The 27,525-nt window shown below is 47.1% G+C and overlaps 1 protein-coding gene across 8 annotated transcripts in view; it reads right to left on the bottom strand.

Moving 5' to 3' along the window:
* Positions 1–670: 670 nt before the first annotated feature.
* The window catches only part of MYO9B (myosin IXB), a 337,738-nt gene continuing 310,883 nt past the window's right edge, over positions 671–27,525 (bottom strand). For 6 of the 8 annotated variants that reach the window (XM_069215684.1, XM_069215681.1, XM_069215686.1 and 3 more), the window contains 9 exons: positions 26,897–27,089; positions 24,007–24,135; positions 23,381–23,486; positions 22,568–22,699; positions 15,242–15,365; positions 14,421–14,465; positions 1,954–2,087; positions 1,469–1,596; positions 686–1,338 (listed from right to left, as the gene is read on the bottom strand). In XM_069215684.1, coding sequence (XP_069071785.1) covers positions 836–1,338; positions 1,469–1,596; positions 1,954–2,087; positions 14,421–14,465; positions 15,242–15,365; positions 22,568–22,699; positions 23,381–23,486; positions 24,007–24,135; positions 26,897–27,089 — 1,494 coding nt within the window. In that variant the 3' untranslated portion in view covers positions 686–835. Of the gene's footprint in view, positions 1,339–1,456; positions 1,597–1,953; positions 2,088–14,420; positions 14,466–15,241; positions 15,366–22,567; positions 22,700–23,380; positions 23,487–24,006; positions 24,136–26,896; positions 27,090–27,525 lie in introns of all 8 variants that reach the window. The other 2 variants (XM_069215688.1, XM_069215685.1) reach the window with 2 other exon arrangements.

Below are 27,525 nucleotides of genomic sequence, written 5' to 3'. Positions count from 1 at the left end.
AACTGCTCCATGATCTGCTATATTATTGACACGATTCCCCGCCTCACCCACTCTCCAAGTGCTTCTTATGTATTACTTCCAGAGGGCTTGCACTGTCCTCAGCACAGTGAGGGTGCCAGAAGAAGGCAGTAGCCATTTCCCTCACAAGTTTCAGAATAATGTTCTTGATCTAGGAAGTCTTGTAGTTTATGGCAACATAATTCGCTCAAGAGACGCCCAGTTCTGAAGTGCACGTCCGGCTGGCAGGTGATCTTCTATGCATGTACAGGCACTGTCTGGAAGAGATGGGCTTCAGTCATGCAGCATGTCTAGTCCTAGGCGTACCATTTAACCTGGCCGGTGAGGTTCAGTGATGCCTTGTGATGTGTTACACTGGCCCCTACTACATGTGGTTTAGCAGTCCAGGCTATATTCAAAATGCAATGAAATAAGACTCAACAACCTTCTGCTTTGCCTCAACACCACCACCACATTTATCGAGAGGCATTTATTCCCATCTTAATGGAATAAATAGTAGGTCTACTTTGGTCCTTGTTGGATGCGATAACAATGTAACAATGTTAAAAAAAAAACATTAGAACAACCAGGTGTAAAAAATAAAAAATAAATTCTTTATAAAATAAAAAAAAAATCTTGGGGAGATGGAAAAGATATGATGAAAGTGACTCACGTTTGGTCTAATTTGTTCCTGCTAGAAAGAAAGGCACAAATGTGGAAATAGAGAATATTTTCAGCGAACTGTTCAACGTCTTTCGGTCTCTTGAAGAAACCATAGTCAACTTTGGCCACAAGAGTTTGTGGGTTCTTCACATGTGCCTTTAAATGAGGAAGTGCTTCAAAGGTTCGATTCCTCGACGCAAGGCACGTGCAAGAAGGGGTCGGAAAAGCGCCGTTTCACCTTCGCTGTTGGTTCATAATCCTGAAATGGCCCATCTGATGGTCCTGGATCTGTCCCTTGGGCAATATACACAGAGTGGACACTGTCTTTCCGCCGGGCTGGCTGATCCCGGCGCTTCACCACTAGCTCTGCGGCACTGGCACCTGTGGCCCTACCCAAACTTTCAGTGGAGCGGACAATGCCATACGGCAGTTTGATATTCGACGCTGGGATAACTGGGTTCCTGCGGTGGACCTTCATTTTCGCCAAGAAAGATGATGGCCGGCGACACAGAGGAGAAGTGCTGTTGGACAAGTCTGTCTGGTCCAGTGAAAGGGAATAGCTGGGTATGGCCAAAGTGTTCTTGGACGGTGCGACAATGCTAGCGGGGGAAAAGCAGGCATCGCGATAGCAAACAATGGCATCAGAGCTGGCAGGTTGCACACGGATCTTCGGGTGACCTTAAATGGAAATGAAAAAAATCTGAGTGAGAAGTCTCACCAAGCCCAATAAAGAAATACACACTCTAACCAAATGTTGGTAGATAAAAATGTGAAAGGTAAGAAAAGCACACACTACCTTAATACTGACCTTCCGTGTCCACCTGAGCGGGGCGGTCATCCAGCAAGCTCTCCGTGCTGATGGACGCCTCAGAGTCAAGGTTCTCTTCGTCCGACCCTCGTTGATCTAACTCTGGTAAACGATAGGTTATATCCTCCCTGAAAGGAAAAAGAGCAAAGCCTACTAGGGGCACTGCAAGAAAAGTATTCATCCCAGTGATTCACTCTATGGCAGGGATTGCTGCTCACCCTGACTGTATCTTAAGAATTAGAGTTAAACAATTATACCTCCATGAATCTGTCAGTGGTATGACTTAAGACGCATGACCCTTAGGGTTGCTACAGGAGTGGAGGGAGGCTGTGGTGGAGAGAGCGGATTCAGACTTAAAGGAGGTGCTGAGGTATAGAATCTCCAATACTATAGAGATAAAAGGCCAATGTTTGTCACATTATAATGGAAACAAATGCATGATTCTGTGATTCTTGCAACAGCTACAGTCAGTGGTCGTCACTCACTTTTCTTCCTTTATGGACTGTATCCTCTCAATAAGGATTTCAGATTCGCGATCCACCTCAACCTCGGACGGATCCTCCTCCTGCACGGACCCAAGCTCCGGAATGCCACTGTCTTTGGATTTGGGGCTCCGACTCTGCCAAAATAGATGCAAAAAGAGAGATCAGTTGACTATAAATGTTATTTTGTTTATTGCGCCTGCGGAATCGGTCGTACTAATTTCCGTTTCACTGCCAACTTCAGCCACTTCTCCAAGGTTAGTTAAACCATGCAAGATGTTCTAAAAAGAGCCCGAGTTAGTACCTCCAATCTCTTACCCCCTTTTGAGTGATTTCAAGAAAATGTTTAAATTCCGTATTAATGTAACAGGAATCACTTGGAGAAATTGTTAAAAGGTATGTACAAAATGGTGTTATGTCCTCGGTGAGCACCTGAACACAAAAGTAGACAATAAATATTACTCCCATAACCTGCTGAAAGCTAAGGGTAAACAAAGTTGGAACCAGAACAGGGCACCTAAAAAGTTTCTACTTTTAAGAAATTCTATTTATTTTGTTGACTTGAAGAGGAGCAACACCTACATACTTTAAATAGCGTGAGTATCAAAGGTGATTTTATTAAGGTTTTTGTTCTTATTAGGAGGAATGAACCAATCTGAAATCATATTAGAACATTGGAATGTTGGCAGCTCCATTGAAAACAACGGAGTGCTCCGGGCTTTTACTTTAATAGCCGGTAGAGCCCGCTACGGCGGGTTCTAAGGCTACATTAAAAACCTCACGAAGTAGCTTCCTAATCTCAGTGTGGCTTACAGGGTCAGCAGATCTGAAAGTGCTCCAGGCAGGGCAGGTATGGTCATGTCCTTGCAGACGGGGAGCAGCAAATGATGGGAACCGTGGACGGCAGAATCAGTAACAAGTCAAGCCCTGCATGCCTTGATGTACTGTGCCCTAGAACTACTGGCTTCAGAGGCAGATAGCTTCATTATAGGTCTACATTTCCCAACGGGCCAGTCCATGTCTGCAGCTCTAAGTTATACAGAAGACAACCACTGATGCAGCAAAGTCGGGGATGGTGTAAAAAATCAAGAGGGGTAGAAACAGACCACGTATCACAAGTGGACATTCAAGAAACACACAGTACAGCTGGGGGCTAAATCGGTGCACATAAGCCAGTCAGAAGTCTGTGTAGGAGTTGTGATCAGGGCACAAATAAACCAGCTGTTCATTAAAAAAAAGGAATACCTTGAAGGTACCGAAGACAAAATTGTCAGTAACAGTAAGATGGGCAAGTAATGTTATTAATCAGCAAGAAACTCAAGAATGGTATAATAGATATTTCAATATACTGAAAGTTCTTACGAATATATTTTATCCAATTTGAACTACATACTGCTTTTTGCATTATGAGCTTGTTCCTCATTTATGGAACAAAGGGCAGAGTCTGTGCTTCCCGGAATCATGAGGAAGGGTAGGAACCCGCCCAGAACCACTCTTCCTTCTCCTGGGGAAGAGGGTAAAGGAGCTGGGAAGAGAGGCTTCTGGGAGAGTCCAGAGGTAAGGGGACATCTACTGCAAACCATTTAACCATTGGCGCTTAATGAACTGCTGTGGACAGGTCCATCATTTGGAGAGTTCATCATCCCTTCACTGACATCCTCTGCTTTATCAGTCTTCCTGTTTAGGAAATCCATATTTACCTGATGAAGAAGCCGTTCTTCCTGTTCCAGGTCAAAAAAGGTGAAGTGATGAATGAAAATGTGCTTAGCCTGCCCTTTGAAGAAAAAGTCCCTGGTGAGTTGTAAGGAAATGCCTCCTTGGCATGGTTGCCCCCTGACTTTTTGCCTTTGCTGATGCTATGTTTACAATTGAAAGTGTGCTGAGGCCTGCTAACCAGGCCCCAGCACCAGTGTTCTTTCCCTAACCTGTACTTTTGTATCCACAATTGGCAGACCCTGGCATCCAGATAAGTCCCTTGTAACTAGTACTTCTAGTACCAAGGGCCCTGATGCCAAGGAAGGTCTCTAAGGGCTGCAGCATGTCTTATGCCACCCTGGAGACCTCTCACTCAGCACAGACACACTGCTTGCCAGCTTGTGTGTGCTAGTGAGGACAAAACGAGTAAGTCGACATGGCACTCCCCTCAGGGTGCCATGCCAGCCTCTCACTGCCTATGCAGTATAGGTAAGACACCCCTCTAGCAGGCCTTACAGCCCTAAGGCAGGGTGCACTATACCATAGGTGAGGGTACCAGTGCATGAGCATGGTACCCCTACAGTGTCTAAACAAAACCTTAGACATTGTAAGTGCAGGGTAGCCATAAGAGTATATGGTCTGGGAGTTTGTCAAACACGAACTCCACAGCACCATAATGGCTACACTGAAAACTGGGAAGTTTGGTATCAAACTTCTCAGCACAATAAATGCACACTGATGCCAGTGTACATTTTATTGTAAAATACACCCCAGAGGGCACCTTAGAGGTGCCCCCTGAAACTTAACCGACTATCTGTGTAGGCTGACTAGTTTTAGCAGCCTGCCACAAACCGAGACATGTTGCTGGCCCCATGGGGAGAGTGCCTTTGTCACTCTGAGGCCAGTAACAAAGCCTGCACTGGGTGGAGATGCTAACACCTCCCCCAGGCAGGAATTGTCACACCTGGCGGTGAGCCTCAAAGGCTCACCTCCTTTGTGCCAACCCAGCAGGACACTCCAGCTAGTGGAGTTGCCCGCCCCCTCCGGCCAGGCCCCACTTTTGGCGGCAAGGCCGGAGAAAATAATGAGAATAACAAGGAGGAGTCCCTGGCCAGTCAGGACAGCCCCTAAGGTGTCCTGAGCTGAAGTGACTCTAACTTTTAGAAATCCTCCATCTTGCAGATGGAGGATTCCCCCAATAGGGTTAGGAATGTGACCCCCTCCCCTTGGGAGGAGGCACAAAGAGGGTGTACCCACCCTCAGGGCTAGTGGCCATTGGCTACTAACCCCCCAGACCTAAACACGCCCTTAAATTTAGTATTTAAGGGCTACCCTGAACCCTAGAAAATTAGATTCCTGCAACTACAAGAAGAAGGACTGCCCAGCTGAAAACCCCTGCAGCGGAAGACCAGAAGACGACAACTGCCTTGGCTCCAGAAACTCACCAGCCTGTCTCCTGCCTTCCAAAGATCCTGCTCCAGCGACGCCTTCCAAAGGGACCAGCGACCTCGACATCCTCTGAGGACTGCCCCTGCTTCGAAAAGACAAGAAACTCCCGAGGACAGCGGACCTGCTCCAAGAAAAGCTGCAACCTTGTTTCCAGCAACTTTAAAGAACCCTGCAAGCTCCCCGCAAGAAGCGTGAGACTTGCAACACTGCACCCGGCGACCCCGACTCGGCTGGTGGCGATCCAACACCTCAGGAGGGACCCCAGGACTACTCTGATACTGTGAGTACCAAAACCTGTCCCCCCTTAGCCCCCACAGCGCCGCCTGCAGAGGGAATCCCGAGGCTTCCCCTGACCACGACTCTTTGAACCTAAAGTCCCGACGCCTGGGAGAGACCCTGCACCCGCAGCCCCCAGGACCTGAAGGACCGGACATTCACTGGAGAAGTGACCCCCAGGAGTCCCTCTCCCTTGCCCAAGTGGAGGTTTCCCCGAGGAATCCCCCCCTTGCCTGCCTGCAGCGCTGAAGAGATCCCGAGATCTCTCATAGACTAACATTGCGAACCCGACGCTTGTTTCTACACTGCACCCGGCCGCCCCCGCGCTGCTGAGGGTGAAATTTCTGTGTGGACTTGTGTCCCCCCCGGTGCCCTACAAAACCCCCCTGGTCTGCCCTCCGAAGACGCGGGTACTTACCTGCAAGCAGACCGGAACCGGGGCACCCCCTTCTCTCCATTCTAGCCTATGTGTTTTGGGCACCACTTTGAACTCTGCACCTGACCGGCCCTGAGCTGCTGGTGTGGTGACTTTGGGGTTGCTCTGAACCCCCAACGGTGGGCTACCTTGGACCAAGAACTGAACCCTGTAAGTGTCCTACTTACCTGGTAAAACTAACAAAAACTTACCTCCCCCAGGAACTGTGAAAATTGCACTAAGTGTCCACTTTTAAAACAGCTATTTGTCAATAACTTGAAAAGTATACATGCAATTTTGATGATTTGAAGTTCCTAAAGTACTTACCTGCAATACCTTTCGAATGAGATATTACATGTAGAATTTGAACCTGTGGTTCTTAAAATAAACTAAGAAAAGATATTTTTCTATAGAAAAACCTATTGGCTGGATTTGTCTCTGAGTGTGTGTACCTCATTTATTGTCTTGTGTATGTACAACAAATGCTTAACACTACTCCTTGGATAAGCCTACTGCTCGACCACACTACCACAAAATAGAGCATTAGTATTATCTATTTTTACCACTATTTTACCTCTAAGGGGAACCCTTGGACTCTGTGCATGCTATTCCTTACTTTGAAATAGCACATACAGAGCCAACTTCCTACATTGGTGGATCAGCGGTGGGGTACAAGACTTTGCATTTGCTGGACTACTCAGCCAATACCTGATCACACGACAAATTCCAAAATTGTCATTAGAAATTGATTTTTGCAATTTGAAAAGTTTTCTAAATTCTTAAAAGACCTGCTAGGGCCTTGTGTTAGATCCTGTTTAGCATTTCTTTTAGAGTTTAAAAGTTTGTAAAAGTTTGAATTAGATTCTAGAACCAGTTGTAGATTCTTAAAAAGTATTCCAACTTTTAGAAGCAAAATGTCTAGCACAGATGTGACTGTGGTGGAACTCGACACCACACCTTACCTCCATCTTAAGATGAGGGAGCTAAGGTCACTCTGTAAAATAAAGAAAATAACAATGGGCCCCAAACCTACCAAAATACAGCTCCAGGAGCTTTTGGCAGAGTTTGAAAAGGCCAACCCCTCTGAGGGTGGCAACTCAGAGGAAGAGGATAGTGACTTGGAGGACAATTCCCCCCTACCAGTCCTATCTAGGGAGAACAGGGTCCCTCAAACCCTGACTCCAAAAATAATAGTCAGAGATGCTGGTTCCCTCACAGGAGAGACCAACACCTCTGAAATCACTGAGGATAGCCCCAGTGAAGAGGACATCCAGTTAGCCAGGATGGCCAAAAGATTGGCTTTGGAAAGACAGATCCTAGCCATAGAGAGGGAAAGACAAGAGATGGGCCTAGGACCCATCAATGGTGGCAGCAACATAAATAGGGTCAGAGATTCTCCTGACATGTTGAAAATCCCTAAAGGGATTGTAACTAAATATGAAGATGGTGATGACATCACCAAATGGTTCACAGCTTTTGAGAGGGCTTGTGTAACCAGAAAAGTGAACAGATCTCACTGGGGTGCTCTCCTTTGGGAAATGTTCACAGGAAAGTGTAGGGATAGACTCCTCACACTCTCTGGACAAAATGCAGAATCTTATGACCTCATGAAGGGTACCCTGATTGAGGGCTTTGGATTCTCCACTGAGGAGTACAGGATTAGGTTCAGGGGGGCTCAAAAATCCTCGAGCCAGACCTGGGTTGACTTTGTTGACTACTCAGTGAAAACACTAGATGGTTGGATTCAAGGCAGTGGTGTAAGTAATTATGATGGGCTGTACAATTTATTTGTGAAAGAACACCTGTTAAGTAATTGTTTCAATGATAAACTGCATCAGCATCTGGTAGACCTAGGACCAATTTCTCCCCAAGAATTGGGAAAGAAGGCGGACCATTGGGTCAAGACAAGGGTGTCCAAGACTTCAACAGGGGGTGACCAAAAGAAAGGGGTCACAAAGACTCCCCAGGGGAAGGGTGATGAGACAACCAAAACTAAAAATAGTAAAGAGTCTTCTACAGGCCCCCAAAAACCTGCACAGGAGGGTGGGCCCAGAGCCTCTTCACAAAACAATGGGTACAAGGGTAAAAACTTTGATCCCAAAAAGGCCTGGTGTCATAGCTGTAAACAGCATGGACACCAAACTGGAGACAAGGCCTGTCCCAAGAAAGGTTCCACTCCAAACTCCCATCCAGGTAACACTGGTATGGCTAGTCTCCAAGTGGGATCAACAGTGTGCCCAGAGCAAATCAGGGTCCACACTGAAGCTACTCTAGTTTCTGAGGGTGGGGTGGATTTAGCCACACTAGCTGTCTGGCCGCCTAACATGCAAAAATACAGACAGCAACTCTTAATTAATGGGACTAGAATAGAGGGCCTGAGGGATACAGGTGCCAGTGTCACCATGGTGACAGAGAAACTGGTTTCCCCTGGCCAATACCTGACTGGAAAAACTTACACAGTCACCAACGCTGACAATCAGAGAAAAGTACATCCCATGGCGATGGTTACTTTAGAATGGGGAGGGGTCAATGGCCTGAAACAGGTGGTGGTCTCCTCAAATATCCCAGTGGACTGTCTGCTTGGAAATGACCTGGAGTCCTCAGCATGGGCTGAGGTAGAACTAAAAACCCATGCAGCAATGCTGGGTATCCCTGAACTGGTGTGTGTGAAAACAAGAGCACAATGCAAGGCACAGGGTGAACAAGTAGAGCTGGAGTCTGGAAGAATGGCCCAGCCTACCAAGAGAACAGGAAAGTCAGTTGGGAAACCAACTGCAACACAGCAAAAGAAAGGGAACCTCTCTTCTCAGGAAGAAGTTCTGCCCTCTGAGGGAACTGAGCCTTTGGAGCTTGAACCTTATCAGGTTGAGCTCTTAGGCCCAGGGGGACCCTCAAGGGAGGAGCTGTGTAAGGGACAAGAAACCTGTCCCTCTCTTGAAGGCCTTAGGCAGCAAGCTGCTGAAGAGTCCAAAGGCAAGAAAAATGGAACGCATAGGGTCTATTGGGAAGATGGACTCCTGTACACTGAGGCCAGAGACCCCAAACCTGGTGCCACTAGGAGAGTGGTAGTGCCTCAGCTGTTCAGAGAGTTCATCCTAACATTGGCCCATGACATTCCCCTTGCTGGACATTTGGGACAAACCAAGACGTGGGAGAGGTTAGTCAACCACTTCTACTGGCCCAATATGTCCAACATGGTTAAGGAGTTTTGCCTCTCCTGCCCCACCTGTCAAGCCAGTGGTAAGACAGGTGGGCATCCAAAGGCCCCCCTCATTCCACTTCCAGTGGTGGGGGTTCCCTTTGAAAGAGTGGGTGTGGACATAGTTGGTCCACTAGAACCTCCCACAGCCTCAGGAAATATGTATATCCTGGTAGTAGTGGATCATGCTACCAGGTATCCTGAAGCTATTCCCCTTAGGTCGACTACTGCCCCTGCAGTAGCCAAGGCCCTCATTGGTATCTTTACCAGAGTGGGTTTCCCTAAGGAGGTGGTGTCTGACAGAGGTACCAACTTCATGTCAGCATACCTAAAACACATGTGGAATGAGTGTGGAGTGACTTATAAATTCACTACACCATACCATCCACAAACTAATGGCTTGGTTGAGAGATTCAACAAGACATTAAAAGGCATGATCATGGGGCTCCCAGAAAAACTCAAAAGGAGATGGGATGTCCTCTTGCCATGTCTGCTTTTCGCTTACAGAGAGGTGCCACAGAAGGGAGTAGGATTCTCACCCTTTGAACTTCTGTTTGGTCATCCTGTAAGGGGACCACTTGCCCTTGTTAAAGAAGGCTGGGAGAGACCTCTCCATGAGCCTAAACAGGACATAGTGGACTATGTACTTGGCCTTCGCTCTAGAATGGCAGAGTACATGGAAAAGGCAACCAAAAACCTTGAGGCCAGCCAACAGCTCCAGAAGTTTTGGTATGACCAAAAGGCTGCACTGGTTGAGTTCCAACCAGGGCAGAAAGTCTGGGTTCTGGAGCCTGTGGCTCCCAGGGCACTCCAGGACAAATGGAGTGGCCCTTACCCAGTACTAGAAAGGAAGAGTCAGGTCACCTACCTGGTGGACCTGGGCACAAGCAGGAGCCCCAAGAGGGTGATCCATGTGAACCGCCTTAAGCTCTTCCATGACAGGGCTGATGTGAATCTGTTGATGGTAACAGATGAGGATCAGGAGGCAGAGAGTGAGCCTCTCCCTGATCTTCTGTCATCAGACCCAAAAGATGGCACAGTAGATGGAGTGATCTACTCAGACACCCTCTCTGGCCAACAGCAAGCTGATTGTAGGAGAGTCCTACAACAGTTCCCTGAACTCTTCTCCTTAACCCCTGGTCAGACACACCTGTGTACCCATGATGTGGACACAGGAGACAGCATGCCTGTCAAGAACAAAATCTTTAGACAGTCTGACCATGTTAAGGAGAGCATCAAGGTGGAAGTCCACAAGATGCTGGAATTGGGAGTGATTGAGCGCTCTGACAGCCCCTGGGCTAGCCCAGTGGTCTTGGTCCCCAAACCTCACACCAAAGATGGAAAGAAAGAGATGAGGTTTTGTGTGGACTACAGAGGGCTCAATTCTGTCACCAAGACAGATGCTCATCCAATTCCAAGAGCTGATGAGCTCATAGACAAATTAGGTGCTGCCAAATTCCTAAGTACCTTTGACTTGACAGCAGGGTACTGGCAAATAAAAATGGCACCTGGAGCCAAAGAGAAAACAGCATTCTCCACACCTGATGGGCATTATCAGTTTACTGTTATGCCCTTTGGTTTAAAGAATGCCCCTGCCACCTTCCAAAGGTTGGTGAATCAAGTCCTTGCTGGCTTGGAGTCCTTTAGCACAGCTTATCTTGATGATATTGCTGTCTTTAGCTCCACCTGGCAGGATCACCTGGTCCACCTGAGGAAGGTTTTGAAGGCTCTGCAATCTGCAGGCCTCTCTATCAAGGCATCCAAATGCCAGATAGGGCAGGGAACTGTGGTTTACTTGGGACACCTTGTAGGTGGAGGCCAAGTTCAGCCACTCCAACCCAAGATCCAGACTATTCTGGACTGGGTAGCTCCAAAAACCCAGACTCAAGTCAGGGCATTCCTTGGCTTGACTGGGTACTACAGGAGGTTTGTGAAGGGATATGGATCCATTGTGACAGCCCTCACTGAACTCACCTCCAAGAAAATGCCCAAGAAAGTGAACTGGACTGTGGAATGCCAACAGGCCTTTGACACCCTGAAACAGGCAATGTGCTCAGCACCAGTTCTAAAAGCTCCAGATTATTCTAAGCAGTTCATTGTGCAGACTGATGCCTCTGAACATGGGATAGGGGCAGTTTTGTCCCAAACAAATGATGATGGCCTTGACCAGCCTGTTGCTTTCATTAGCAGGAGGTTACTCCCCAGGGAGCAGCGTTGGAGTGCCATTGAGAGGGAGGCCTTTGCTGTGGTTTGGTCCCTGAAGAAGCTGAGACCATACCTCTTTGGGACTCACTTCCTAGTTCAAACTGACCACAGACCTCTCAAATGGCTGATGCAAATGAAAGGTGAAAATCCTAAACTGTTGAGGTGGTCCATCTCCCTACAGGGAATGGACTTTATAGTGGAACACAGACCTGGGACTGCCCATGCCAATGCAGATGGCCTTTCCAGGTTCTTCCACTTAGAAAATGAAGACTCTCTTGGGAAAGGTTAGTCTCATCCTCTTTCGTTTGGGGGGGGGTTGTGTAAGGAAATGCCTCCTTGGCATGGTTGCCCCCTGACTTTTTGCCTTTGCTGATGCTATGTTTACAATTGAAAGTGTGCTGAGGCCTGCTAACCAGGCCCCAGCACCAGTGTTCTTTCCCTAACCTGTACTTTTGTATCCACAATTGGCAGACCCTGGCATCCAGATAAGTCCCTTGTAACTAGTACTTCTAGTACCAAGGGCCCTGATGCCAAGGAAGGTCTCTAAGGGCTGCAGCATGTCTTATGCCACCCTGGAGACCTCTCACTCAGCACAGACACACTGCTTGCCAGCTTGTGTGTGCTAGTGAGGACAAAACGAGTAAGTCGACATGGCACTCCCCTCAGGGTGCCATGCCAGCCTCTCACTGCCTATGCAGTATAGGTAAGACACCCCTCTAGCAGGCCTTACAGCCCTAAGGCAGGGTGCACTATACCATAGGTGAGGGTACCAGTGCATGAGCATGGTACCCCTACAGTGTCTAAACAAAACCTTAGACATTGTAAGTGCAGGGTAGCCATAAGAGTATATGGTCTGGGAGTTTGTCAAACACGAACTCCACAGCACCATAATGGCTACACTGAAAACTGGGAAGTTTGGTATCAAACTTCTCAGCACAATAAATGCACACTGATGCCAGTGTACATTTTATTGTAAAATACACCCCAGAGGGCACCTTAGAGGTGCCCCCTGAAACTTAACCGACTATCTGTGTAGGCTGACTAGTTTTAGCAGCCTGCCACAAACCGAGACATGTTGCTGGCCCCATGGGGAGAGTGCCTTTGTCACTCTGAGGCCAGTAACAAAGCCTGCACTGGGTGGAGATGCTAACACCTCCCCCAGGCAGGAATTGTCACACCTGGCGGTGAGCCTCAAAGGCTCACCTCCTTTGTGCCAACCCAGCAGGACACTCCAGCTAGTGGAGTTGCCCGCCCCCTCCGGCCAGGCCCCACTTTTGGCGGCAAGGCCGGAGAAAATAATGAGAATAACAAGGAGGAGTCCCTGGCCAGTCAGGACAGCCCCTAAGGTGTCCTGAGCTGAAGTGACTCTAACTTTTAGAAATCCTCCATCTTGCAGATGGAGGATTCCCCCAATAGGGTTAGGAATGTGACCCCCTCCCCTTGGGAGGAGGCACAAAGAGGGTGTACCCACCCTCAGGGCTAGTGGCCATTGGCTACTAACCCCCCAGACCTAAACACGCCCTTAAATTTAGTATTTAAGGGCTACCCTGAACCCTAGAAAATTAGATTCCTGCAACTACAAGAAGAAGGACTGCCCAGCTGAAAACCCCTGCAGCGGAAGACCAGAAGACGACAACTGCCTTGGCTCCAGAAACTCACCGGCCTGTCTCCTGCCTTCCAAAGATCCTGCTCCAGCGACGCCTTCCAAAGGGACCAGCGACCTCGACATCCTCTGAGGACTGCCCCTGCTTCGAAAAGACAAGAAACTCCCGAGGACAGCGGACCTGCTCCAAGAAAAGCTGCAACCTTGTTTCCAGCAACTTTAAAGAACCCTGCAAGCTCCCCGCAAGAAGCGTGAGACTTGCAACACTGCACCCGGCGACCCCGACTCGGCTGGTGGCGATCCAACACCTCAGGAGGGACCCCAGGACTACTCTGATACTGTGAGTACCAAAACCTGTCCCCCCTGAGCCCCCACAGCGCCGCCTGCAGAGGGAATCCCGAGGCTTCCCCTGACCACGACTCTTTGAACCTAAAGTCCCGACGCCTGGGAGAGACCCTGCACCCGCAGCCCCCAGGACCTGAAGGACCGGACATTCACTGGAGAAGTGACCCCCAGGAGTCCCTCTCCCTTGCCCAAGTGGAGGTTTCCCCGAGGAATCCCCCCCTTGCCTGCCTGCAGCGCTGAAGAGATCCCGAGATCTCTCATAGACTAACATTGCGAACCCGACGCTTGTTTCTACACTGCACCCGGCCGCCCCCGCGCTGCTGAGGGTGAAATTTCTGTGTGGACTTGTGTCCCCCCCGGTGCCCTACAAAACCCCCCTGGTCTGCCCTCCGAAGACGCGGGTACTTACCTGCAAGCAGACCGGAACCGGGGCACCCCCTTCTCTCCATTCTAGCCTATGTGTTTTGGGCACCACTTTGAACTCTGCACCTGACCGGCCCTGAGCTGCTGGTGTGGTGACTTTGGGGTTGCTCTGAACCCCCAACGGTGGGCTACCTTGGACCAAGAACTGAACCCTGTAAGTGTCCTACTTACCTGGTAAAACTAACAAAAACTTACCTCCCCCAGGAACTGTGAAAATTGCACTAAGTGTCCACTTTTAAAACAGCTATTTGTCAATAACTTGAAAAGTATACATGCAATTTTGATGATTTGAAGTTCCTAAAGTACTTACCTGCAATACCTTTCGAATGAGATATTACATGTAGAATTTGAACCTGTGGTTCTTAAAATAAACTAAGAAAAGATATTTTTCTATAGAAAAACCTATTGGCTGGATTTGTCTCTGAGTGTGTGTACCTCATTTATTGTCTTGTGTATGTACAACAAATGCTTAACACTACTCCTTGGATAAGCCTACTGCTCGACCACACTACCACAAAATAGAGCATTAGTATTATCTATTTTTACCACTATTTTACCTCTAAGGGGAACCCTTGGACTCTGTGCATGCTATTCCTTACTTTGAAATAGCACATACAGAGCCAACTTCCTACATGAGTTATGTAGAAAATGTGGACTGTCTACAATGTGGGTGACCCAGTGTTTCATGACCGATGCCTAGAGGCGAGCTCGGGGCTTCTGAAAAGCTGCAGGACATGCAGGGCGCATGCTTTACAAGGACATGCACTAGAGGCTATATGGGCATTCAACGCATACTGTAACGGGTGGGTTAGAGTGCGCAGACTGATCATGCGAGGGACTCGTGAGGGTCATGTACCTACCAGCAACCCCTCCAAAGAAGAGAAGCCGAGGCGGAGAGGCCAGAGCTAGAGAGAGAAGAACCAAGATTCAATTCACCAACATACATCATCAAGCAGGGAGAGCAATTCTGCACACAGGGAGCTTTCTACTGCGCACTGCATGGCTTCAGATGACTTAAGGCAAAGAATCAAACACTTCACAAAGCGGGCCTGTGCTTTAACTTCTTTAGGGGGAGACAACATGTGGCTTCTCACCTTCAGTTTGCCACAGAACATACCTTGATTACAGTACCAGTTTAGGAACCTTTGCCTGGTTTACCACCCTAACTAAACGAGACCCGGTTTGGCATACCAACTTCGACAGAGATCAGTTCTCAACACACGACCCACTATGACGCAGTCCAAAGTTCAGCAATTTCACAACAGAAATGGTGGATCCATTTATTTTAGGACACAAGACTTACTTGGTGGTTTGGGAATAGATAGCAGCTGAAGTGGAACGCTCACAGAGATCTTTAAAATATGAGCAATGTATTACAGGGATGTGATATGATGCTGGCGAATGAGAGGAATGCGTGTATCAGCACCTCAAACGACTGCAAACAGTCTTATGTATAGACCCCCTATCTGAGGCACTCACTGTGTTCAGACCATAATACGTAGGCAAGTGCAATGCCTCTTGGGCCACGGAACAAACAAAAAAAACTTGTTTTAAACTACTAGTTTAAAAATATAATTTGTGAAGACATAAAAAACAATGATGACGGGAAAGCACGTGGAGGTTCGACTTGAGAACCTCTGCTCCAGTGAGCCACCGTGAAACGAGTAACTTCACTACTCACTGTGTTCTGCCTTAGCAGGGACAGCCGCCGGATTGCCAGGGACTCTGCTGCCTCTAGCTGCGAGATTTCTTCCATTCGGATCTTGTATTTCCGGATCTGTTCCTTGATCAGCATCTCAAGGCACCTGAAGAGATGGGGACATAAGCAGTAAGACACCTTTCAGTAAGAGGAGGCATGAGATGTGGGGTTTAAAAGTTTTAGGGTAAATGGTGAGGCTGTCAGCGTGCAGCGCCTAGAACTTCAAGATAACTGAGTGAGCGCAGGCCTGCAGCAGTATGAACTTCCTTTTGGTAAGTGGACAGGACTGGAGTAGGGAACACATAGATGAAATGGTGGCATGGGTAAGGTAAAGGAAAATGGAGAAATGAGGATCACTCCCTAGTTCTTGGATTCCAAAAGCTTCTTGCTAAATGACCACAGAGCAGAGGAATTCCAGCATGTTGCAGAGCACACAGGCAGAAGGTGACATGAGAGCCACAACCGTTCTCAGAAAATCTCACCAGTTCATTTTGAGAGTTTCTCTTTTTGAGTTTTATTCGATAAAGATACTGTCCACAGTTTCAATGTATCATTGAAGATACGCCTGTATTGGGAAGTGGAGCAGGCAAAATAAAAGTTATAAATGAAAATGTCACTTACCCAGTGTACATCTGTTCGTGGCATCAGTCGCTGAGATTCACATGGTATGCATGAGCTCGCCATCTGGTGTTGGGTCGGAGTGTTACAAGTTGTTTTTCTTCGAAGAAGTGTTTTCGAGTCACGGGACCGAGTGACTCCACCTTCTGTGCTCATTGCGCATGGGCGTCGACTCCATCTTCGATTGTTTTCCCCGCAGAGGGTGAGGTAGGAGTTGTACTATAGTAATAGTGCCCGCGCAATGAAAAATGTAAGTATGTACCTATTAAAGGATTAAGTAATATATATACAAATGTACAAAATTGAAGGTAACTTCTGAACTGCTACAGGCTTCCGGGGAGGTGGGTGGGTCCATGTGAATCTCAGCGACTGATGCCACGAACAGATGTACACTGGGTAAGTGACATTTTCAGTTCGATGGCATCTGTCGCTGTAGATACACATGGTATGCATAGACTAGTAAGCAGTTAGTTCCCCATAAGCGGTGGTTTAGCCTGTAGGAGTAGAAGTTGTCTGAAATAGAGTTCTTAATACAGCTTGACCTACTGTAGCTTGTTGTGCGGATAGCACATCTATACAGTAGTGTTTGGTGAATGTGTGAGGCGTAGACCAAGTGGCTGCCTTACATATTTCTTGCATTGGGATGTTTCCTAAAAAGGCCATTGAAGCACCTTTTTTCCTTGTTGAATGTGCCCTGGGAGTAATGGGCAGTTGTCTTTTTGCTTTAAGGTAGCAGATTTGGATGCATTTAACTATCCATCTGGCTATACCTTGTTTTGATATTGGGTTACCTGCATGAGGTTTTTGGAATGCAATAAATAGCTGTTTAGTTTTTCTGATGTTCTTTGTTCTGTCAATGTAGTACATTAATGCTCTTTTGACATCTAATGTATGTAGTGCTCTTTCAGCCACAGAATCTGGCTGTGGGAAAAATACTGGTAGTTCTACCGTTTGATTTAGATGGAATGGTGAAATAACTTTTGGTAAAAATTTTGGATTAGGTCGTAGGACGACCTTATTTTTATGTATTTGTATAAAAGGCTCTTGTGTTGTGAACGCTTGAATTTCACTTACTCTTCTTAGAGATGTAATGGCGATGAGAAAGGCAACTTTCCAGGTTAGGAATTGTATTCCGCAAGAGTGCATGGGTTCGAAAGGTGGGCCCATGAGTCTTGTTAGAACCACGTTTAGGTTCCATGAAGGAACAGGTGGTGTTCTTGGTGGTATAATTCTTTTAAGCCCTTCTATAAATGCTTTGATAACTGGTATCCTATACAAGGAAGTTGAATAGGTAGTTTGCAGGTATGCAGATATTGCTGCAAGGTGTATTTTAATAGAAGAGAAGGCTAGCTTTGCTTTTTGTAAATGGAGCAAGTAATTTACTATATGTTTTGGAGTTGCATCTAGCGGTTGTATCTGATTATGATGGCAGTACCAAACAAATCTTTTCCACTTACTTGCGTAGCAGTGTCTAGTGGATGGCCTTCTGGCCTGCTTTATGACTTCCATACACTCTTGGCTAAGTTGCAAGTGTCCGAATTCTAGGATTTCAGGAGCCAGATTGCTAGATTCAGCGATGCTGGGTCCGGGTGTCTGATCTGTTGGTTGTGTTGCGTTAACAGATCTGGTTTGTTGGGCAGTTTGATGTGTGGTACTACAGACAGATCTAGTAGTGTTGTGTACCAGGGTTGTCTTGCCCAAGTTGGTGCTATTAAAATGAGTTTGAGTTTGTTTTGACTCAATTTGTTTACTAGGTAAGGAAGGAGAGGGAGAGGAGGAAAAGCGTAAGCAAATATTCCTGACCAGTTCATCCATAGGGCATTGCCTTGGGATTGCTTGTGTGGGTATCTGGACGCGAAGTTTTGGCATTTTGCGTTCTCTTTTGTTGCAAATAAGTCTATTTGTGGTGTTCCCCAGAGTGTGAAGTAGGTGTACAGAATCTGTGGGTGGATTTCCCATTCGTGGACTTGCTGGTGATCTCGAGAGAGATTGTCTGCCAGCTGATTCTGGATCCCCGGAATAAACTGTGCTATTAGACCAATCTGATGGTGGATTGCCCACTTCCATATTTTTTGAGCTAACAAGCTTAACTGCGTTGAATGTGTTCCTCCTTGTTTGTTTAGATAATACATCGTTGTCATGTTGTCTGTTTTGACAAGGATGTATTTGTGGGTTATGATTGGTTGGAAAGCTTTTAGTGCTTGAAAAACTGCTAATAATTCTAGATGATTTATATGCAGTTTTGTTTGATGTATGTTCCATTGTCCTCTTATGTTGTGTTGATTGAGATGTGCTCCCCACCCTGTCATGGAAGCATCTGTTGTTATTACGTACTCTGGCACTGGGTCTTGGAAAGGCCGCCCTATGTTTAAATTTATACTGTTCCACCATAGAAGCGAGAGGTAAGTTTGGCGGTCTAGCAACACCAGATCTAGAAGGTGACCCTGTGCTTGAGACCACTGTGAGGCTAGGCACTGTTGTAAGGGCCTCATGTGCAGTCTTGCGTTTGGGACAATGGCTATGCATGAGGACATCATGCCTAGGAGCTGTAGTATTGTTCTTGCTTGTATTGTTTGGTTTGGAGACATGTGTTGAATGACCCTGTTGAAATTGTGGATCCTTTGTGGAGTTGGCGTTGCTACTCCTTTTGTCGTGTCTATTATGGCTCCTAGATATTGCTGTACTTTGCTTGGCAGAATGTTTGATTTTGCAAAGTTGACGGTGAACCCTAGTTTGTAGAGGGTTTGTATGACTTGATTTGTGTGGTTTGAGCATTGTGTGAGCGAACTGGTTTTGATTAGCCAGTCGTCTAGATACGGGAACACATGTATTTGCTGCCTTCTGATGTGTGCAGCGACTACTGCTAGGCATTTTGTGAATACTCTTGGAGCGGTTGTTAAACCAAAAGGCAATACTTTGAATTGGTAATGTATTCCTTTGAATACAAACCTTAGATATTTCCTGTGTGATTGATGTATTGGTATATGGAAATATGCGTCCTTGAGGTCTAGGGTTGTCATGTAGTTGTGTTTTTTGAGCAATGGTAACACTTCTTGTAGTGTGACCATGTGAAAGTGGTCTGATTTGATGAATGTGTTTACTACTCTGAGGTCTAGAATTGGTCTCAGTGTTTCGTCCTTTTTTGGTATCAAGAAGTACAGTGAATAAACTCCTGTGTTTATTTGTGTGCTTGGTACTAATTCTATTGCATTTTTTTGCAGTAGTGCTTGAACTTCTATCTCTAGAAGCTGTGAATGGTATTTTGTTAAATTTTGTGATTTTGGTGGTATGTCTGGAGGGAATTGCAGGAATTCTATGCAATAACCATGCTGGATGATTGCTAGGACCCATGTGTCTGTAGTTATTTTGTCCCATGCTTCGTAATATTGACGTATCCTCCCGCCCACTGGTGTTGTGTGGGAGGGGTGTGTGACATGTGAGTCACTGCTTGTTGGTAGTGGTTTTGGGGCTTTGAAATCTTCCCCTATTCCTAGGGAATTGCCCCCCTCTATACTGGCCCCGAAAACCTCCCCTGTACTGTCCCTGGTAGGTGGGCGGTGCGGACTGTGAGGTGCTAGCTTGTGTGGCCTGACCCCGAAACCCTCCTCTAAAAGGTGTTTTGCGGAAGGTGTTATAAGATCCTCTGCCCTGCGGGGAATAGAGTGCGCCCATGGCCTTGGCAGTGTCAGTGTCCTTCTTGAGCTTTTCTATGGCTGTGTCGACCTCCGGACCGAACAGAAGTTTTTCGTTCACTGGCATGTTAAGCACTGCCTGCTGAATTTCTGGCTTGAATCCAGACGTTCTGAGCCATGCGTGCCTACGGATGGTAACCGACGTATTAATGGTTCTTGCGGCCGTGTCTGCTGCATCCATGGAGGAGCGTATTTGATTGTTGGAAATGTTTTGACCCTCCTCAACAACCTGTTTTGCTCTTTTTTGCAGATCTTTTGGGAGATGTTCAATGAGATGCTGCATCTCATCCCAGTGGGCTCTGTCGTATCGCGCTAACAGCGCTTGTGAATTTGCGATGCGCCACTGGTTTGCTGCTTGGACAGCAACCCTCTTCCCGGCTGCATCGAACTTCCTACTTTCTTTATCTGGGGGAGGTGCATCCCCAGAAGTGTGTGAGTTTGCCCTTTTTCTGGCAGCCCCTACCACCACAGAGTCTGGTGGCAGCTGAGAGGTGATGAATACAGGGTCCGTAGGAGGCGCCTTATACTTCTTGTCCACCCTAGGCGTCACTGCCCTACTTTTTACTGGCTCCTTGAAAATGTCCTTTGCATGGCGTAGCATGCCTGGGAGCATCGGCAGGCTTTGGTAGGAGCTGTGGGTTGAAGAGAGGGTGTTAAATAAAAAATCATCCTCTACTTGTTCCGAGTGTAGTTCCACATTATGGAATAGTGCTGCTCTAGCCACCACTTGTGAGTAGGCTGTGCTGTCTTCTGGTGGTGATGGCCTAGTTGGGTATGTGTCTGGGCTGTTATCAGACACTGGTGCGTCGTACAAGTCCCACGCATCCTGATCTTGGTCATCGTGGCTCATGGCGGTGTGAGCTGGCGAATGTGACGGGGTGTAAGTTGGCGAAGCCGGAGTTACAGGTGGAGGCGAGGGAGGAGGTGTTACCTTTTGTGCTGTTTGTTGCTGAGGAGTAAACTGAAGCGTTCTCTTTCGTTTGACAGGTGGAAGGGTACTGATCTTCCCAGTCCCCTGCTGAATAAAGATACGCTTTTGCGTGTGATCCACGTCAGTGGATTGCAGTTCTTGTTCAAATCTATGTTTCTTCATTTGAGAAGACATAGAATGCTCTTCAGTGTAGGAGCCAGAAACAGGGTCTGATGTCGCTTTTTTCGGCTCCGAAAACCCTGTCGATTGTTTTTTCGGCTCCGAGGTAACCTTCCTCTTTTTCTGTGCCGAAAATTCTTGGCCTCTATGGTCTTCGGCGCCACTGTCTCGGCGTCGATCCGTGTCGACACCGAACTCTCGGTGTCGATGCTTCTGTTTAGCACTCTCTCGGTCCCGAGGAGGCTGCGTGCCGGTGTCTCGACCGAAGTCGGACGATCTCGACACTGAATGGGCCTTTTTCGGTGCCGATTGTTGGTCACCGAGAATTTGGGTGGAGCCATGGCCGGTTGGCAGTGGCGTCCCCTGGGCCTTCTTTCCTTTTTTAAGGTTTGATCTCGACGTCTTACTCACAGTTCTTGTAGAGTGTAGCTCGTCGGAGTCTGAGTCCTGGATGGAAAAGGATTCCTCCTGTTCCTCTTCTGTCTCGAACTGTGGACGCTCTTTTGGTGTGGACGCCATCTGCAGTCTTCTCGCTCGACGGTCGCGCAGAGTTTTTCGGGACCGGAACGCCCGACAGGCCTCACAGGATTCTTCGCTGTGCTCGGGTGACAGGCACAGATTACAGACCGAGTGTAGGTCCGTATAAGGATATTTGTTGTGGCATTCGGGGCAGAATCGAAACGGGGTCCGATCCATCGGCGTTGTCCTCCACGCGGTCGGGCCGACTAGGCCCCGACGGGGTGCCGAAATCTACCCCGAAGGGCACCGAAGCGCTTCGATGTTCAACGCGTCGTTGTATGTGTCTATCTCTAACCGGATCGCAACGATACCGTCGAAAATCTTCCGTCTTCAGCTATCTTTCCGTTCCGAAACTCGGAGCGACAGGAACACGTCCGAACCCGATGGCGGAAAGAAAACAATCGAAGATGGAGTCGACGCCCATGCGCAATGAGCACAGAAGGTGGAGTCACTCGGTCCCGTGACTCGAAAACACTTCTTCGAAGAAAAACAACTTGTAACACTCCGACCCAACACCAGATGGCGAGCTCATGCATACCATGTGTATCTACAGCGACAGATGCCATCGAACAGTTTAAATATTAATAATAAGAGTTAATCAACTTTGCGAAGGTAGCTAAGTTTTGTAAACTTCTCAAAACTTTGCCGGTGGGTGGGAATGACCATGAGAGGTTTTTACAGAAAAAGATTATGTAGGGAAAATCTGTTAAGAGGATTTTCCCAATGAGTTAGAATTTTGCTCTTGTATTTCAAAACCTACTTTTGTGGATTTTTATTTATATAATTTATTTTAGAAAGTGTTGAAACCATCATGCAGTTCAGAAAGTTTGCCACATTATTCGAAAAACAAAACAAACTTAGTTAAGGAAAGACTTAGAATACTAACATACCCCTCTCCTCATGGTATACCCAAGGCAGTCACACAACAATCTGAACAGCTGCGAGTGTATGTTTGCGGTTTATGCCAAAGGACCAGTCATAAGAAGTTTTGTTTCTAAAAATAAAAGTCACATTTCAAAGTGAGGGAATTCCAAACAACCTAGACTTTGATGACTAAACTGAAGGTCCAAAGGAGGACACTGTTCTGTTTTGGACTTTGTTCTGTTGAAGAATGATGCCTGGTCGGCGCAGGACATCACACTAGGAAATAATTAAAATTGTAACTGCTTTTGTATGGGGCTCAGTCTCCAAGGCAACCCTGAGTTAGGCAGCATGGAGCCAACACGTATGCTTCATGCCGCACCCCAATATTTTAAAAAACTTAAGAGTTCCCCTAGGCAGCCTCGCTGTTAAGAGCTCCTTCAAAATGTGCTGCTCCACGCCATTCGCTTTATGTCAGTTGTTGAGGACATTCCTGACTCCCATCATATATTATTTTTTCACACTTACGTTGTTGTCTTAGAAACGTCCTTCATACTGGTCAGCGGGTCTGAGTTGTCGGGGCATCGCAGAAGACACGGCGCAAAGACAATGGCGAGAGAGTTGGGCGACATTCGATTGACGTTCTCCAGTGAAGCCACTCTGTCGGGGTAAAAACAGTCGAGAGCATAATTAAAACAATGGAAAAGTTACATACCTCTAGCCATAGTTCTGCATCGTGGGAATCTTCATAAGTCTTTACAAAAACTGCATTCTGTATTTGTAGCACCAGTAAACTAGTATTTGGACATACCGACACCCCAAGTTTCACAGTTCCCAAGCTTACCTGGGAAGCCTCCAGACAGTAGATTATGTCTTATTCTCTGCAATAGAATCCTTCCCCCAACCCTGTAAACCCACCCAGCCCAGCCAGCCCCCGTCGTATAGAGATACAGGTTACAGGCTCTCTGGGACGTGTTTGGGATTTTTTTGGGGTTGAAATGTTACAGACAAACAGCAACTGTTGTAGTAAAATGTCCCTGACGAAGAACAGGTTTAGGCATTTTACTGACTTGTTACCCAGAGGAAATCAAGTGAAAACTAAATGAGAGAAACAAAGTTACACCATTTAAAGAAAACAGGGAAAATGTGCCAAGTAGTAAACCTCAGTCACTGGAAAACAGAGTATAACTTGTTACAATAAATGCTAAAAAATAAATTAAATTGTAGGGATGAGTAGTTTTGCAATCACTGCACGCCATGACAATGTGATCCTCAGTTTGGATCCCGACTTAAAACATAAAAAGTAAAAGAAAAACAGAAATGTGCTGGAAAAGCTCTTACTGCACAAGGTGGAAGATAAGCCGCTCCAGCGTGTCGTGGTTGACCTGCGGGAGCTGTTCTATGACCTTGTAAAGCGCACAAAGTTGTTCCTGGCTTCCAGGGAGCTCTGCAAAAGGAGAGACAGAGAGGTGGGCACACGGGGAACTTCCTGAGATGCTCAAACGCATTCGCAGCTCAGCACTAAAACTGGCCCCCATAGGTCACGCAAGCCAAAGTCGTATTCAGAACCACTGAGCATGAGAGCGCAACTCTTGAGGGCTAGTCTAACCCCCCACAACAGGCGGCTCACCCTCAAACAAGGTTAAGAGGAAGGTTAAGCAACTTCCACATTGTGTACATTACATGACGGAGACTGCATACATCTTTTTAAACACAAGCACTATATGTTCTGCTTTTTACTACCAAGACACATTTTCTATTGGCTTAGCAGCAGCCATACCGCCTCTTGCAGCGCTAGCTGGCGAGGTCCATTGACCATTTTCTGAAGAAATCTATGGGTTCGCCTGGTCAGCAGCGCCCAGTCGCGACTCTCCTAGATGGAGCCTGGTGGCCGTTGCAAGACTGCACCAGGGCTCCAGCTGGTCAGCCAGGAGCGTGACGATGAGGGGCATCACCAGGAAACGTACCGACAGCCCGGAGGAAGTCGCTGTACTGGCTGAAAGTCATAAGCGGCTCCGGCAGCTCCCGCAGCCACTGCTTCAGGATTCCGGTGATCGTGTGAATTGGATAGTTTTCAAGCTTCACGGAATTTGGATCTGCAAAGGAAATTCCTGGTTCGTAAGTCATGCACTGGTGATCACAAGATACAGTAACAACATTCCTTCGATAATAGAATAAAACCCGGCTGTACCAATCGATGCCACAATTCAGCTACTGCCTTGGCGTACATTACATCTCCTATAGGAGACCCAAACATTCTAACAGTTTCGTCTGACTTTCTCTTAATACACAAGTCAATCATGCACGACTTCAGCAAAAGGTCATTAGGCAGCATGTCCAAGCTCAGGCAGGGTGTTCATCAATTGATGAAACATGAATCGGTACATGTCTGGCTGCAAGTGAACGTCTTTCTCACCCAATGGAACGCTGTTTCTGTGGACGGCCAATCTAACCACAGATTCCTCACTTTTTGATTCTATCAGGCAACATGCTGGATCTGACAATGTTTCCCACCAATTGTCCTCATGCGCTAATAGGGGGTGCCACTGGACTCAGACGCTGCCTTGCCCCTCCCTAAAAGTAACAGCTTTATATAGGAGCCACACTGCACAAACACCAGTTTACAACAAAACACTGCGCAGTTAGAGAAGGAGCGTCAGTAACAGAGAACTTTGCCACTCTGCACAATCTAGCGTAGAAACTTATTAACACCCATAAGTCCACTCCAGAGAATGGGGAGGACGACAGTTCAGTTACGAGTCTGCAATTAGACAATCGTATTAAATAGAGTTACCAAAGGTGAGTAAGGTGTTTGTTGATGGATACATCTAATCAGAGTCTTCACTTTCTGAACAGATACAAAAGCAGTACCCCTGAAAGGTGCGGCGGTCCAAGAAGCGAGTTTGACACCAGGAAATCCTGCAAAATCAAGTGGACAAAATGGTGCTCCCTGCAAGGCTGCAAAAGAAGGCAGTGATGCCTGGTGCAGGTCTGTACAGGTAGCTGCCCTGCATCGGTGTGCCACTGTACGAGGAAGAATGACCCTGAAGGCACTCGGGGGGCTCCTTCTTACGGACAGCTGAACATCTGTATGCAGAGAATGAGCCAGCTGCTTAAGGGCTGCTTGTGGACTGCTCTTCCCCTCTCAACACCACAGAGCCCCACAAAAAGTTCATCACCCACCCGGTGCTTCCTAGTCCGATCCATATTAAGCTAAGGGCTTTCTTGGGGCAAACTGGAGCAATGTCTTTTCCTCCTTTTGGGGATGTGGCAGAGAGAAAAAAGTGGGCAGTAAGGTGGTCTCCCCCACATGGAAAGGCAGCATCCCTTTTGGCGGAAATCCTAAGCACTAGCTGGTCTGGAAAGTCTATAGTACACGGTGGCTGAACTGTCGGTGCCTGGAGACCACTGACAGCACAAGCTGAAGTAATCACAATGAGGAGACCAATTTTAAAGGTCAAAAACTTCAAGCATAAGCTGTACTTAGGCTTGAAAGTTGTGCACATGAAAAAGGTGAGACCCAAATTCAGGTCCCACTGCAGCATACCAACAAGTACAAAAGAAAACATGTGCAGCCTTTTAAAAAAAAAAAAAATAAAAAAAAAAAATCATAAATTGGTGACTTAAACAGGAAGGGCTGATTATGCAAACAAAGAAAGGCAGAAAGGGCTGACAAATAACCTTTAGCAGTGCATGTGACAAGGCCTTGCCAAGCCTAAGAGGACAAACTTAAGTACAACAGAAATTTTAGCCTGCAGCAGGCGGCAATGCTCGGAGCAGGCCACAAACTCAGCCTAGCATCCAGAATATATTGCCTTTGTAGATGGACTGCACTCCTCCTCGACACATGGGATTCCTCATCCCAGGCCCACCACAGTTTCTTCCTGTGCAAGACTGGTCTGATAGTGTATTAGCCCTTTTCATGCTTTTTAGCACCATACTAAACGTTAACACTATAAAAAGCCCCACTGTTCCACTACCTAAACCTGGAATGCCATGCCAAGAACGGAGGTCCCTTGTGCAGAATGATTTAAGAACAGACTTCTCTAGGCACTGCTGACTATCACAATTGCCTTTGTAAACACTTCACACACAAAAATATTCTGCAAAGAGGCTAACCCCAAACATTTCAATTACCTCTCTGCTTTCACGACACCACACAGCTACATTATTGCCCAAAGGTAACTCCTCCAACACTACAACAAACTCTTTGGTTTCAGCCCTTACAGGCGCAGAATCAGAATACATCTTCAGTGGGTCCCCTCAGGGCAGAACCACTTCTGAACCTGCTCAGTCTGTGTACTGGGACTCGATTCCTGCTACTGCTTTTCTTCTGCACGTTCACCCCGGGAAAATCTTGGAGTTATCGACAGACAAAGGGAATATACTGTCAGCCAGGTTTACAGTACATATTTACCATTCACAAGGCATCATCCGCTGACTGGCCCCACTGGGTCTTCAACTAATTGCCACTTGGTCCAGCGCACAGACCTGAACCCGTGCACCTAACCAACAGTGGTGCAGGGAAAACATCTACATATATTTTGAGCTTCTACGTACCAGACAGCAAGAGCCCACACATGTTTGTAAATCAATCATCCAGTGACCCTACTTGTACCACCAGTCACTGCATCTCAATCGTATTGTGAGAGCCGGCGTTTGTGGCTACTTCTACAGGTCCAATCGCTAACAAAACAAGTTCAGGTAGATGATCCACATAATTGCAAATCACCAATTAAATTTAAAAACATCGTGACCATAACCTGTGGCTTAGCGGGTGAGGCACATTTTAAGCGGTTTTAAGTTATGAAACAGAACAGTGGAAAAAACCTGCAAAAGCATTAAGCCAGGCTTTACCATTCTCTAGCGACTGCTTCAGCTCCCTCATGCGGTTGGCCGCTCCAGACTTGCGGTAGATCCCTTCTGTGTACAGGCCGTGCATCTCCAGGTACTCGAGAAGTTTCTCCATCACAATGGGGATGGGGTTGCTATCACTGGTCAGAGCAGACACCTCCACCCCAAAGTGGCGCGACTCTGCACTCCGCTCGTTCTGGAAGAGAAGGAGAGGCCATGAGAGTACAGCTGGATCCATGATGCTGGGCACTGCGGGCTGCTATGGGCAGGTTAAACGATTATGAAAAGGTACTCCTTGGTAATGTTTATGCTGCTCTATCCAGGTAACCACTGGGAACTATAGGCAGCCTAGTGGTAGCAGACAGTTATTGCAGCATTAACTGTACACTGCACGAACCCACAAACCATGTCAAAGCCCAAAAGTAAAACGTAGTAAAAAAAAAAATTTAGGCAAAGAAACATTTTAGGAAATCACAACTGAAGCAAAATGTCACCCTACTCAATGATTTTACTCATATGATCCATTTCGTAGCAACTTGTCAATGCAAGCGGCAACATGTGTCACTTTCACACAGTTCAGTGTTACTCACTTTGTCACGCAGGTAAGACGGAATACTGAGGTGGCTCCAATG

Source organism: Pleurodeles waltl, chromosome 12, assembly GCF_031143425.1.
Source record: "Pleurodeles waltl isolate 20211129_DDA chromosome 12, aPleWal1.hap1.20221129, whole genome shotgun sequence".
In the NCBI taxonomy this organism is placed as follows: domain Eukaryota; kingdom Metazoa; phylum Chordata; class Amphibia; order Caudata; family Salamandridae; genus Pleurodeles; species Pleurodeles waltl.
Note: the sequence above shows the minus strand (reverse complement) of the source record. Positions and strands in the feature narration are given on the sequence as shown.